Consider the following 13,797-nt stretch of genomic DNA (forward strand, 5'->3'; position numbering starts at 1 on the left):
CAGCAGATTTTCACAAAGTGAGCACACCTGTCTACTATCACCCGGATGAAGTAACAGAACACTCTCAACCCTCCAGGGGTTCCAGTCATCTCCCTCCCAGTCACTGCCCCCTCCTCCCTAAGGTTAATCGCTCTTCTGACTTCTCTCGCCATTCTTCTGGGAGTTTCCTTCCTGTCCTATTTTAATCCACCGGTATTTTAAGCATCATGGGGTTTGTGGCTAAAGTTAGAAATATTCTATACAGTCCATCATACAGTAGGGGTGGCAGTGGTTGGGAGAACACACTTCCTAGAGAAGAGAAACAATTGAGGATGGGGGATTTAGGGGGTACTTGCTTTAGTTTACCCACATTCTCTTTGCCAGTAAACCTAAGTAAGCTTCTAACCTTGCCTCCGTCCCCTCCCCGCCAGGACTACATCTCCCAGCAGGCTGTGCTCTGACAGCTCTCGGATTTAAATAGGATTCTGGGCTCTGCTCAGAGTCAGGCTGCTGCTGAGCACCCAGGACGGAGAGGAGCAGAGAAGCAGCAGAAGCAGCCAAGAGCTGGAGCCAGATCAGGAGCCTGAGCCAGAGCTGGGGTTGAAGCTGGAGCAGCAGCAAAAGCAACAGCAGCTACAGAAGTTGGAAGGATGCTGGTCACCTTGGGACTGCTCACCTCTTTCTTCTCGTTCCTGTATGTGGTAGCTCCATCCATCAGGTTTGTCTTAATTCAGCAACTCAAATAATCGTTTACAAAGACCTGCACTGGAAGCCGGTTCTCAGGTGCTGAAAGAAGAGAAAGGGAAGGAGGCTGACGGAGAGAAAGTCAGAGCAGGAAAAGCAGAAAGGAAGGGGGTGCTGTGGCTACCATGGTGGAAAACCAGAAGGAAGCATCTGCAGCTGGGTAGAGGTGGGGCTGAGTTCTGGCCCCACCTGAGCTCTGGGGAGAGTTCTACTGCCAGCGGAAGGCTGCGTGGATGACTCTGTCAAGTAGCTCAACAGACACCTTAGGTGGGAGTCCTTGCTTTTTCATTTTATTCCTTTGGGTGTCTCTGAAGAATTCAGAGACTCTGTCCCTATTCAAGGTGGCCCTGCTGGCTTGTCATGCTGTTAAGTACCAGGTAGTTTGGGAATGAAACGAACTCTCTTCCCTTTAAGACTACCCTCAATTAGTGTTTTGGGATGACTCTTTTGCTGTGGGATTTCTAGAGGTGTCAAATAAATGTGCGTTCTAAGTGGAGAATTTTTTAATTTCTTCTTTTTTATTTTTGCTCTGTCACCCCAGGGTGGAGTGCGTTGGTGTGATCATAGCTCACTGCAGCCTTGAACTCTTGGGCTCAAGCAATCCTCCTGCCTCAGCCTCCGAGTAGCTGGGAATATAGGCATGTGCCACTACACCCAGCTACTTTTTAAATTTTTTGTGGAGATAGGGGTCTCACTATGTTGCCCAGGCTGCTCTCAAACTCCTGGGCTCAAGCGACCCTCCCCCACGTTGGCCTCCCAAGATGTTGGGATTACAGGCATGAGCCACTGGGCTCAGCCTAAAAAATTTCTGATGATAAAGGAGGTTAAATGGACCTACCAAGGGCAGTGTTATTCTAGGTTCTCCATAGAGATCTGGGTTCAAGTCCCACTTCTGCCACCAGTATGTGACATGAACCTCTCTGAGCCTCAGTTTTCTCTACTGTAATGTGGAAATAATACTGGAGAAGTTGAGAGGATTAAAATAAATTACATATGGAAAGTGCCTAGCCTAGTAATTGGCAGTCAGATGTTGTGCAGGAAATGTTAGTTCTGCTCCTCTGTATTCTGTTTTGGGACCTGTGAAGTCAATTTCATGTAAAAGAGTGCTCTCTGCCCAGAGATCTGAAAAAAGGAGATTTTATTTCTGTTTGCCATTGGCCAGAATGAAATCTCTAATACAATGGCTGAAAGCCTTGGAAATGCCCCACTCCCTAAAACTGGAGAGGCAGCCTAAGATCAGTACCCGTGTATGCCATCCCCCAGAGTGCTAAGAGCAGTACCTGTGTATCACCCACCACAGAGTGCTATTCATCAGTTACTCATGATAACGGTTACTGAATATTGACTCCGCTAATGTTTATCATGCGTATGTTTTGAATGTAGGTTAGAGGGGAAAGCTTTCCTCTGGAACCTCTAGAGATAAGAGCTAGATGTATTTATTATCTAACAAGGAAAATCTCCATTGGCCCTGACTAAAGCGTTTACTCTGTTTGCTAATATGATTATTTGTGGCTTCTGGGCAAGTGACCTTCCCACCTGCACTGCTGAACAGGCGACTACCTTGCCCCATGGAAAAATGTTGCGCCATGAAGATTAGCTTTTATGAGTCTCCTGACTGCAACTTAAAGATATCCTTCTTTGAGACTGGATAGCTTATTTATTTATTTATTTATTTATTTATTTATTTATTTATTTTTTAATGTATCTTAGTGTGAGCTAGTGAAGGATGGTACATGACGCTCTTGTTTCCCTTGCTGATAGGAAGTTCTTTGCTGGTGGAGTGTGTAGAACAAATGTGCAGCTTCCTGGGAAGGTAGTGGTGATCACTGGCGCCAACACAGGCATTGGCAAGGAGACGGCTAGAGAGCTTGCTAGCCGAGGTAAGTGTTTCCCCTTTAGTCTCCAAAGGGCCATGCCTCCCACCCTTCTTTCCACTGGGGCCTCTGTCCATATTTCTTTATGTTTCCTCCTAGGCTTGGGGGCTCTGACTAGAAATTCAAGAAACCTAGGATTCAAGTCCAAGTGTGACACCAACTTACACTGTGGCCTTCAATAAACTGCTTCTTCCCTACTCCTTCTCTATTAAATAAAATAAGGAAAACAATGATGTCTGTGTATAGCCAAGTCAGTTATTCTAAAAGGAGATACTAAGCGACATTAAATATCAGAATGTAAAACCTGGGAACCAGGTTCCCAGCCCGGGATTAAACTGACAGCAAGAAGACTGAATTACTGTGAAAAGCCCAAAGTGGCAATACGGCCACTCTACCATTGAGGGAGGGCTGGAAGAATGAATGCTCTGTCCACCGGTCCCAAGCTCACTTACTGTACCTCTTTTATAGCCTAGGATATGAACATACTGCTCTCTTTTTGTCTTGGACCCAGGAGCCCGAGTCTATATTGCCTGCAGAGATGTACTGAAGGGGGAGTCTGCTGCCAGTGAAATCCGAGTGGATACAAAGAACTCCCAGGTGCTGGTGCGGAAATTGGACCTATCAGACACCAAATCTATCCGAGCCTTTGCTGAGGCCTTTCTGGCAGGTGAGGTCCTGATGGGTAACTAGAAAAGCAGGAAATCGGGTATGGGAGTGGCTGCTCCATCCTGGACCATCTATGGTCTTTACATCAGAACCATGATCCATGCCACTAGACAGGTTCTGCCACATGAACCAGCAGGACAGGGAATTGGCAAGAGCATGGTGGGTAGACAGACTGGGCAGGATCCTTATCGTCTTTTTGCCTCAGCAGTGGGAATGTTGGAGGTGTCAGTTCCCTGTCTGGGCTTGCACCTTGGCATCAAGGTGTGGCCACAATGCCACTCTCTTCTTTCATCCTGAGAATCAACCTTCTGTGGCCATAGGCATGAGATGAAGTTGTGCTGCTGGCAAGTTCTTCTGGATCTTGGAAAATGACCAACTTCTACCAAGGACTATGAAATCCATGAGGGACATCCTGGGACCATGTCTGGCTTGTGTTACCACTGGATTCCTAGTGCCCAGCAGAGTGCACCTGGTCCAGAGTTGGTAGTTAGTACACATTTGCTGAATAAATGAATGAACAATGTCCAGGAAGATAATAGTAACTAAAATTACTCATTAGAAACCCAGTGACAATGCTTATTGGATGTCACTGAGATAGATCCAAATGAAGGATAGTTATTGACTGCTGAGGCAATACCTTGTTTTAAAAGGAAGAGGCAGAGCAAGTGACTCCTATCAAAATCTTACCCCAACAAAGACAACTAATGAACAAAGGGAAGGGGCAATTATGCAGGTCTATGACAGGCAGCCAGGGGATTCCTTGCTAACCACAGGATCTCCTTGGTTGTGCCCTATAGAGGAAAAGCAGCTCCATATCCTGATCAACAATGCGGGAGTAATGATGTGTCCATATTCCAAGACAGCTGATGGCTTTGAAACCCACCTGGGAGTCAACCACCTGGGTAAGTATCTTTGGGTGACTAAAAAATGAGGTACACCCACTATCTTTTCTTTAGGAAGATGACCCTGTGTAAATGTGGAGAATGTCCAGGGGCCTTCATAGAGCCTAGGAATTCCAATAGACTGGACCCATTGGCTTGTTGTTCGCTGTACCTCTCCTGATCAGTCTAAAAAAGTGAGATCCTCCTACCCATACCATTAAGAAGCCCCAAATTTCAGGAAATACCAGGGAGAAGAATGTCATTCTTGGATGGGGCAGTGGCAGTACAAGACTTGCCAGGCAGGGCCAGGCCTGTGGGTATGCAGGAATCTGGGCTTGGCTGGAGGGGTCACATCTACATGAGGGCCAACCAAGCCATAGGTTGGTCCATGGAGGTAGGCAATCCTTGAGAACTTGAGGTACAAGGCAGGCTGGGGTTCAGCGTTCAAGGCGAAGACTTTAGGGAGGAGAGCATGGAACGTGTTTTCTGATCCTAAGCAGATGTTATCTTCCCTGACTATTCTATCCCTCTGTCTATACACAAGTGTACCTGGGTCCCTAGTTATGCGATCATGGACAGAGTGGGAGTAGGAAGCCAGCAGGTGGGTCAAGGGCAGAGGTACAAAGTAATATAGATTAAGTATGATTGCCTTACTTGTAGTCCAGCTTTGGCTCTTGCTTTGAGGAATCCACAAACTCAGACCAAATTGACCATTAGAGTTACTCATGGCATCAAAATTGGTTCACACCCAGAAGATAGTGAGCTAACACTGAAGTCCTCTCGGCTCCCACATGCTGAGCCTGAGCTGCCGTTCCACCTTCAACTGGCTCTCCTCACAGGCCACTTCCTCCTCACCTACCTGCTCCTGGAGCGGCTAAAGGTGTCTGCCCCTGCACGGGTGGTTAACGTGTCCTCGGTGGTTCACCACATTGGCAAGATTCGCTTCCACGACCTCCAGAGCGAGAAGCGCTACAGCAGGGGTTTTGCCTATTGCCACAGCAAGCTGGCCAATATACTTTTTACTCGTGAGCTGGCGAAGAGGCTCCAAGGTAAGTCTGGAGAAAAGATCAGGTTTAAAATAGCAAAAACAGTCCTCAGACCAGATTAGAGGTCCACAAAAACTTGGGAAGTCAGGCTGTCAAACATGCACGTGTCAGTAATAGCACTGTGCACTAAGGAGAATGAGGTTATGAATGAAGTAAAAACAGAGTCCTTGCCCCCAGGGAGCTTAAAATCAAACAGGGGTTAAGAACCTCATAAAGTTACCTTGTATTTATGTCGTATCTTATCTCTGATCTCATTTGATTTTCACAATAGCTTTTTGCAACAGGCAGAGGCTTTTTGTTTGTTTTGTTTTGTTTTGTTTTGTTTTGTTTTGAGACTTGAGTTTCGCTCTTATTTCCCAGGCTGGAGTGCAGTAGTGCGATCTTGGCTCACTGCGACCTCTGCCTCCTGGGTTCGAGTGATTCTCCTGCATCAGCCTCTTGAGTAAGCTGGGATTACAGGCACGCAATACCACACCTGGCTAATTTTGTATTTTTAGTAGAGACGAGCTTTCACCGTGTTGTCCAGCCTCTTGAGTAAGCTGGGATTACAGGCACGCAATACCACACCTGTCTAATTTTGTATTTTTAGTAGAGATGAGCTTTCACCGTGTTGTCCAGGTTGGTCTCAAACTCCTGATCTCAGGTGATCTGGTGGCAGAGGCCTTTTGTAACAGGTTTATAGAGCAGAACTGAGGTCCAAGGAAATGGCCAGCTGAAGAATATATGGCAGGTGAGGGCGTCAGAACTGAAGTGTGGGTGCTCGGCTTTAAACCTAGGGTGCTTCCTTCTGGGTGCCATTTGCTGAGGTCCACATGGTGATCTGAGCTACATAGCTGCCATTGCCTGGACTCAGGGAGTTAGCGCTGGATTTCAGACCCCTGGGTCCAAGCTCTTGCTCTACCACATGCTATAGCCTCATGTGGATGTGGATGTGGATGTGGATGTGCCCCTTTAACCTCTGCTGACTTCATCTTCTCAGCTGTAAAATCAGGTCAGGCCGGTTCTTACTCCTTAATGATTATGTGCCCCTCTGGAGCATTAGGTGAGCTGCTGGCTCTGACATCTGCAGATCTAGGGGATCATTTGTTACTGTGAATAAACCAGAGTTTGGGAACAATGATCTTTACTTCCAGAATGCCTATAGAACAAGAAGACGGTAATCATAAAAATAAACAATAACAATTACAATAATAATTGAGAGGTTTATGTGTGCCATGCACTACACATCTTAACTTAATACTTCCAACTTTCCTGTGAGGTGGGTGCTATTATTTTCCCCCACTCTAAATACGAAAAGACAGGCACTGACAGATTAAGAAATTTGCCCAAGGAAGATTCCTAGCTGAGTCAGTATTCAAATGCAGACAGTCCATTCCATGTTTTTAACTTTACATCAGAGTTCAGATCTTGGCCCTGTACTCTGCCAGGTATAACCTTAGGCAATTTACTTAAACTTTCTGTGACTTAGTTTTCTTTGCTGTAAATGGGCATCATAATATTGTGAAATATTCTATTTCACAAGCCTCTTTAAGAATTAAATGAAATAATACATTTAAAGCATGTTGTATAGCCCTGGCACATAATTGGTACTGAAAAATAGTGATGGCACCAGGGATATCTTGGGGGGGTGTTAACCCCCATAATCTGCATCACCATCCCTCAACCTATACCTCATAAAATGTGCTTGGCAGGCAAATGCAGCTCAAAATAAAGTCCTACCCACCACTTTCCAATCAGACTGCTACCCCTAAATTCCTCCTGTAGAAATGATAAAGATACCACTGTCAATAATTGATACTGCTCACTACATGTTGTCATGTTTATTACTAGTACTAAAGCCACAGTATAAAAATAACATTGAGGCCGGGCGCGGTGGCTCAAGCCTGTAATCCCAGCACTTTGGGAGGCCGAGGCGGGTGGATCACGAGGTCAGGAGATCGAGACTATCCTGGCTAACATGGTGAAACCCCGTCTCTACTAAAAATACAAAAAACTAGCCGGGCGTGGTGGCGGGCGCCTGTAGTCTCAGCTACTTGGGAGGCTGAGGCGGGAGAATGGCGTGAACCCGGGAGGCGGAGCTTGCAGTGAGCCGAGATCACGCCACTGCACTCCAGCCTGGGAGACACAGCGAGACTCCGTCTCAAAAAAAAAACCAAAAAAAAAACAAAAAACAAAAAACAAACAAAAAAAAACATTGAAATAGAAGGATCTTGAACCAGGCACTCCTTTTGGAACATAGAAGGCTGAGAAGGCTATAGATCTTTCTGAAAGAGATCAATTCATTCCTGTTCAAATTCCGCCTGGCCAGGAGTGGTACCTGCTGAATCCGGGGGTTATGTTTCCTGAGTCCCTCTTTCTCACTTGTGTATTTTGCTGCAGGAGATAAGCTGTTTTCCTGGGCTCAGAGTGTGTCCCTGATCTAATTGTGCCCTCTTTGTCCTAGGCACCGGGGTCACCACCTACGCAGTGCACCCAGGTGTTGTCCGCTCAGAGCTGGTCCGGCACTCCTCCCTGCTCTGCCTGCTCTGGCGGCTCTTCTCCCCCTTTGTCAAGACGGCGCGGGAGGGAGCGCAGACCAGCCTGCATTGCGCCCTGGCTGAGGGCCTGGAGCCACTGAGTGGCAAGTACTTCAGGTGTGTGAAGGCAGTGCGGTTCTCTCCACCACCTGTGCGCATGGGCGGTGTAGGACTCACTGGGCTGTGCATCCTGAGCAGCTAAGTTTGTTCCTGATGATGCAATCCAGGTTTGGGTTAGGCCTGCAAACAGAATGCTGTTGCTTTGTTAAGGAAACTTACATTACAAACTTATGTGTTGGGAAGAGTTGCTTTTCTGGCTCTATTTTATACCTGTGTGCCACTTTTCCATGTAAACTTTGCAGCTTTCTGAAAGCTTTTAAAGAAGACTGTTGCTGTTGGTTATGCCATGGAGAGAATGTGAGCAGACCCTCTGGATCCTTTTTCTCCTTCTTTAAGCTTTTGGCTCACTTGATTCATGAATTTTTTAATACCAATTAGCACAAAGTGTGGGGGAATGTCCTCTCTCTTCGGTGTGAACTCTGTCCCTCAATGCTGCCAAGATTGGCACTATCTGTTGAAATATAGATGTAGAAATTTTAGTGCTGAATCTTATCATGAACTCAATGAGCAACTAGAGTCTGGGAATAAAGGGAAGCGCAGGGTGAAATCTCTTTCCGATTCCATGACAGAATCCGGCCCTGTCTGCTCTGTTGTCCCTCTTTGTTCAAGGTTTTCATCAGTGCAGTATTTATTCTGTGAAGCATTGGAAATAATCTTAGTGTCTGATGAGAGGGGAATGGATAAGTGATAATAGCTAATGTTGCTTGAGTTTTTATAATGTGTTTGGTACTCAGTTCTGAGTGTGTAATGTGTATTAATTCATATAATCATCACAACCCTGTGAGGCAGGTAACATTACCCCAAGTTTTCACATGAAACTGAGGCACAAGATAATTAAGAAACGTGCTTAAGGTCATATAGCTTGTAAGTGGTAGATCTGGGATTTACACCCTGGCAATCTGGCTCTAGAGCTGTGCCATTCAATGTGGTAGCCACTAGCCACATGTTGCTATTGAGCACTGGAAATATGGCTAGTCCAGATTGAGATGCAGTATAATACCAGATTTTTGAAGACATACAGGTTGAGCATCCCAAATCTGAAAATTCGGAGTCTGGAATATTTCAGTAAGCATTTCCTTTGAGTTGTATGTTGGTGCTAAAAATGTTTTGGATTTCAGAGTATTTCAGGTTTTAGATTTTTGGGGTTTGAGATGCTCAGCTGGTAAGTACAATGCAAATATTTCATAATTCAAATAAACGTAAAATCCAAAATACTTCTGATCCAAGCATTTTTTTTTTTTTTTGAGATGGATTTTCACTGTTGTCACCCAGGCTGGAGGGCAATGACATGATCTTGGCTTACTGCAACTTCTGCCTCATGGGTTCAAGCAATTCTCCTGCCTCAGCCTCCTGAGTAGCTGGGATTACAGGTGCCCACCACCATGTGGGCTAATTTTTGTATTTTTAGTCAAGATAGGGTTTCACCATGTTGGCCAGGCTGGTCTTGAACTCCTGACCTCAGGTGATGCACCTGCCTTGGCCTCCTAAAGTGCTGGGATTACAGGTGTGAGCCACCGTGCCTAGCCCCAAGCATTTCATATAAGGGATGCTCAACCTATAGTATAAAAAAGAAGTGTAAATTATCTCATTTTACATTTTTAAATGAGATAAAAGATATCTCATTTTTTATATTGATTGCATGCTAAAATGATTTTGCTATTTTGGGGTTAAATAAAGTGTTTATTTAAAACTCAATAAATTAATGTATAATTAAAGGTTACTAAATAAATTTCACCAATTTCTTTTTACATTTTAAATATAGCTGCTAGAAAATTCAAAATGACATATGTGGCTCACATTTGTGTTTCTCATCATATTTCTTTTTTTTGAGACAGTCTGACTCTGTTGCCCAGGTTAGAGTGCAATGGCATGATCTTGACTCACAGCAACATCCACCTCCTGGGTTTGAGGGATCCTCCTGCCTCAGCCTCCCAAGTAGCTGGGATTACAGGTGTACGCCACCACACCCAGCTAGTTTTTGTATTTCTAGTCAATATGGAATTTTGCCATGTTGACCAGGCTGGTCTCGAACTCCTGACCTCAAGTGATCCGCCCACCTCAGCCTCCCAAAGTGCTGGGATTACAGGCGTGAGCCACTGCGCCCGGCCTTGCTGTCATGTTTCTATTGGACAGTTGCTACTCTAGAGTCTAAGTGTTTAACATTGCTGCCTTAAATATGTGATAAAATACACAGTCATTAAGTATCATATTTTTATATAATACGTAATTAATAGAAAAATGTTAGTGATATAATGTTGTAAGGAAAAAAACTGGAATACAAAACTATATGATTATTTATACATAGAGAGAACAGTCTGGAGGGACACCCAGCCACTGGGCAGTAGTGGTTACTTCCAGGGAGTTTTAGGGAGAGCCAAGCAGAGTGTGAAAGATGATTTTTATCTTTTTATGCTAGGTGTTTTTTATTTTTTAAACATTTTGCCAGGTGCAGTGGCTCATGCATGTAATCCCAGCACTTTGGGAGGCTGAGGTAGGTGGATCACTTGAGGTCAGGAGTTAGAGACCAGCCTGGCCAACATGGTGAAACCCCATCTCTACTAAACATACAAAAAATTAGCTGGTCATGGTGGTGTATGCCTGTAATCCCAGCCACTCAGGAGGCTGAGGCAGGAGAATCACTTGAACCTGGGAGGCAGAGGCTGCAGTAAGCTGAGCTCGCTCTACTGCACTCCAGCCTGGGCAACAGAATGAGACTCTGTCTCAAAAAAAAAAAAAAAAAAAAAAATTTAAGGCTGGGTGCGGCAGCTCACACCTGTAGTCCCAGTAGTTTGGGAGGCCAAGGAAGGAGGATTGCTTGAGCTCAGGAATTCCACACCAGCCTGGGCAACAAAGTGAGACCCCCATCTCTACTAAAAATCAAAAAATTAGCCCAGCATTGTGGTGCATGCCTGTAGTCGCAGCTACTCGGGAGGCTGAGGTTGGAGGATGGCTTGAGCCTGGGAGGTCAGGGCTGCAGTGAAGCGTGATAGTACCACTGGACTCCAGCCTGGGTGACAAAGTAAGACCCTATCTCAAAAAAAAAAAAAAAAAAAATCCTCCTCAAACTAGACACAGTATGATCCCGGTTTTATGTGAGACAGAGAGAGAGAGAGACTACATCTCTATTTATATCCAAACAAAGAAAAAAGACTGTACAGAAAGCAACTGAATGAGAGACTTTTTTTTTTTTGACAGAGTTTTGCTCTTGCTGCCCAGGCTGAAGTGCAGTGGCATGATCTCCGCTCACTGCAACCTCTGCCTCCTGGGTGCAAGCCATTCTCCTACTTCAGCCTCCTGAGTAGCTGGGATTACAGGCACACACCATCACACACAGCTAATTGTTTTTTGCATCTTTAGTAGAGGCAGGGTTTCGCCATATTGGCCGGGCTGGTCTTGAACTCCTGACCTCAGGTGATCCGCCCACCTCAACCTCCCAAAGTACCGGGATTACAGGTGTGAGCCACCATGCCCAGCCATGATAGGCTTTTCTTCTTTTATCAGCACTGCATGTTCCAACTGTTTTACAGGGCTTTTATAATTAGAAAAAAGGAACATTAAAAACAAACAAACAAACAAACATGATGAGAACTGTGTTCTCTTCCCACCCCCTATCCCTCTGGTCCTCGGGCCCCCTGCTCATTCCAAAGCAAATCTGGAGGGCTTGGTCTGGGGTTCATGATGCAAGTGGGCCTGTCAACAGAATTCAAGGGGCCTGTGAACTTGGATGGGAAAATAACTTCATCTTTAGTTTAACCTCCAGTTGAGATTTGGCATTTTCTTCAATTATGAATGTAGGCACTGAACTGTAGTAGTAGTAGTGATACCTGTGACTTTGTCAATAGAATTATAAATATTTTCATATCACATTGCAGTTGTTGCAGGTATCCTAGAATGTCACTTCTGCTCGCCACTACTTTGAAATCTTTTGATAATTAGACCTGGTACTAGATCTTGTTATAGAATACATTAATAAATAAGCCTGTGTATTACTATATCACAAATTTGTTTTTAACATATTCTTAGAGTGCATTTTATATAATTAGTTTCTTTGAGTCTGGCATATATTGTATTTTATACATTTAGAAACATTCTGAGAAAGGGACCATAAAGATTTCCAGACTGCTAATTCTCATTCCTGGAATTTACCGTCTTCCTCTGCCCTCCAGTGACTGCAAGAGGACCTGGGTGTCTCCAAGGGCCCGAAATAACAAAACAGCTGAGCGCCTATGGAATGTCAGCTGTGAGCTTCTAGGAATCCGGTGGGAGTAGCTGGTGGAAGAGCCGCAGCTTTACCAGGCCCAATCTATGCCATAATGAATGGGGACCAAGGAGAAGGCCAACCCTAAAGGATTGTCCTCTTGGCTGGCTGGTGCTGCGAATCCTGCCTGCTCTGATCCTCTTGACCCTTCTGGGAATGTTTGCACTCTTCACACTCTTGTGAGACTGGCTTATTGCATGAGATGTGGATACCTACAGAGCATTCTTCTCTAAGACCTGGAGAGTCAGCAACCCTCTGGGGGCAGCAGGACTGGGTAGATCCCCGGCTGGGCATGTGGGTGGCAGAAGAGCCTGAGAAATTGGGTCAATTCCTTCATCAGCACCAGATGCTCAGCTGAGGCAAGAAGAGCATCATCACCGCCTATTTCCAGGGGCTATACAATCCAACTCTTGGTTGACCTCTTTCTTTTTAAAACTATTTGCCACCACCCTGGAGTCTGGACCAACACACAAAGATCCTGGCTAACCCTGGTCAAGTAGATTCCTTCCTCTCACCTGGACCTTCCCATTTCAATCATGCAGATGGTTTCTTTTTGTAAAGTGTTCCCTTTACCTTTCAAATTTTAGAGAAAATAAAGACTGCATTCATCTTATTGTCTTATTTATTTTCTCAGGGCAGCAAGGAAGAGAAATGGAACAAAGCAGGGGAACCAGCCTGCTAGTTTAGTGAGTAGCATTTCACCCTACCCAGCCATCCATACCTTCTTAGACTATGGCATCTGGGGGCAAAATAAGATGGTCCAGTTGAGTCGTTTGTTAATTTTCTTCCAGCGGTAACATTTTATTATCTAAAAGAGAAGAATGTCTTCAATTACAGATATGCTGAGCTCCACCACAGATTAAGGCCAGATGTAGGACTTCATTTGATCCACAGATACAGGAAAACCAAGCCTTGATAATCTCTTGTCCTAAATTCATAGCTTCTCCCACTTCCAGTCTCTCTGCTGTCCTTTGCTGTGGCCCAGGTGACCTGCTTCTTGCCTCAAGGGTTGACGGTCACCATGAATAGGCAGAGAGATGTGCCTAATCTTTCAGCTGATCAACAAAATAAGTCATGCTTATTGGCTTCATTTTTAAGGCATCCAAAGGGCATCAGGTGACAAAAATGTTCTTTTCTTCAATAGCAAGTGGACTTTTAAAAACCTTTATTATGGAAATTCTCAAATAGACAAAAGTAGAGCAAAGAGTATAAGGAATTCTCATGTACTCATCATCCAGCATCAACATTATTAACATTTTATCAATCTTGTTTCTGACATTTTTTGGGGGAGGTGGGCATGGGATATTTTAAAGCACATTGCAAGTATCATATTATTCACTCATAAATACTTTGGTATGTGTTTCTAATAAGAACCTTTGCTTTTTACAAAACCACAATACCATTATCACTCCTAACAACATTAATACTTCTTGAACATCATTTAATACTTGGAGTTCATGTTTCCCCATTTGTCTAACAAATCAGGGAAAGAGAATGGTCCTTCTGAAAGGAGAGGAAGCTTTTCTTTTCATAAGCCCTAGCAAATCTCCTTGTGGCTCATTAGCATGAAGTGAATCCTGGGCTCCCTTCTGAACCAATCACTGAGGCTGGGAATGGGCTATGGTAATTGGCTTAAGCCAATCACTACCCCCACCTAGAGCTGGGGTCTATCCCTCTCACCTCACCCAGTGGGGAAGAATATAGCTAATGTAA

General features: G+C 44.8%; 1 protein-coding gene across 3 annotated transcripts; it reads left to right on the forward strand.

Moving 5' to 3' along the window:
• Nucleotides 1–480: 480 nt before the first annotated feature.
• Nucleotides 481–12,697, forward strand: RDH12 (retinol dehydrogenase 12). 3 transcript variants are annotated; one of them, XM_073997603.1, is made up of 7 exons: nucleotides 481–990; nucleotides 2,485–2,603; nucleotides 3,109–3,264; nucleotides 4,061–4,165; nucleotides 4,984–5,193; nucleotides 7,634–7,823; nucleotides 11,993–12,697. In XM_073997603.1, exons 4-7 carry the CDS (start codon nucleotides 4,102–4,104, stop codon nucleotides 12,093–12,095), a joined length of 567 nt encoding a protein of 188 aa, XP_073853704.1. In that variant the 5' UTR covers nucleotides 481–990; nucleotides 2,485–2,603; nucleotides 3,109–3,264; nucleotides 4,061–4,101; the 3' UTR covers nucleotides 12,096–12,697. The 3 variants fall into 3 exon arrangements, with proteins under 3 accessions (XP_073853704.1, XP_015309824.2, XP_065403576.1); XM_015454338.3 differs by having other exon boundaries at nucleotides 481–697; XM_065547504.1 differs by lacking the exon at nucleotides 4,984–5,193 and having other exon boundaries at nucleotides 481–697.
• The last annotated feature ends 1,100 nt before the right edge of the window (nucleotides 12,698–13,797 follow it).

This window comes from Macaca fascicularis, chromosome 7, assembly GCF_037993035.2.
Source record: "Macaca fascicularis isolate 582-1 chromosome 7, T2T-MFA8v1.1".
Lineage (NCBI taxonomy): Eukaryota > Metazoa > Chordata > Mammalia > Primates > Cercopithecidae > Macaca > Macaca fascicularis.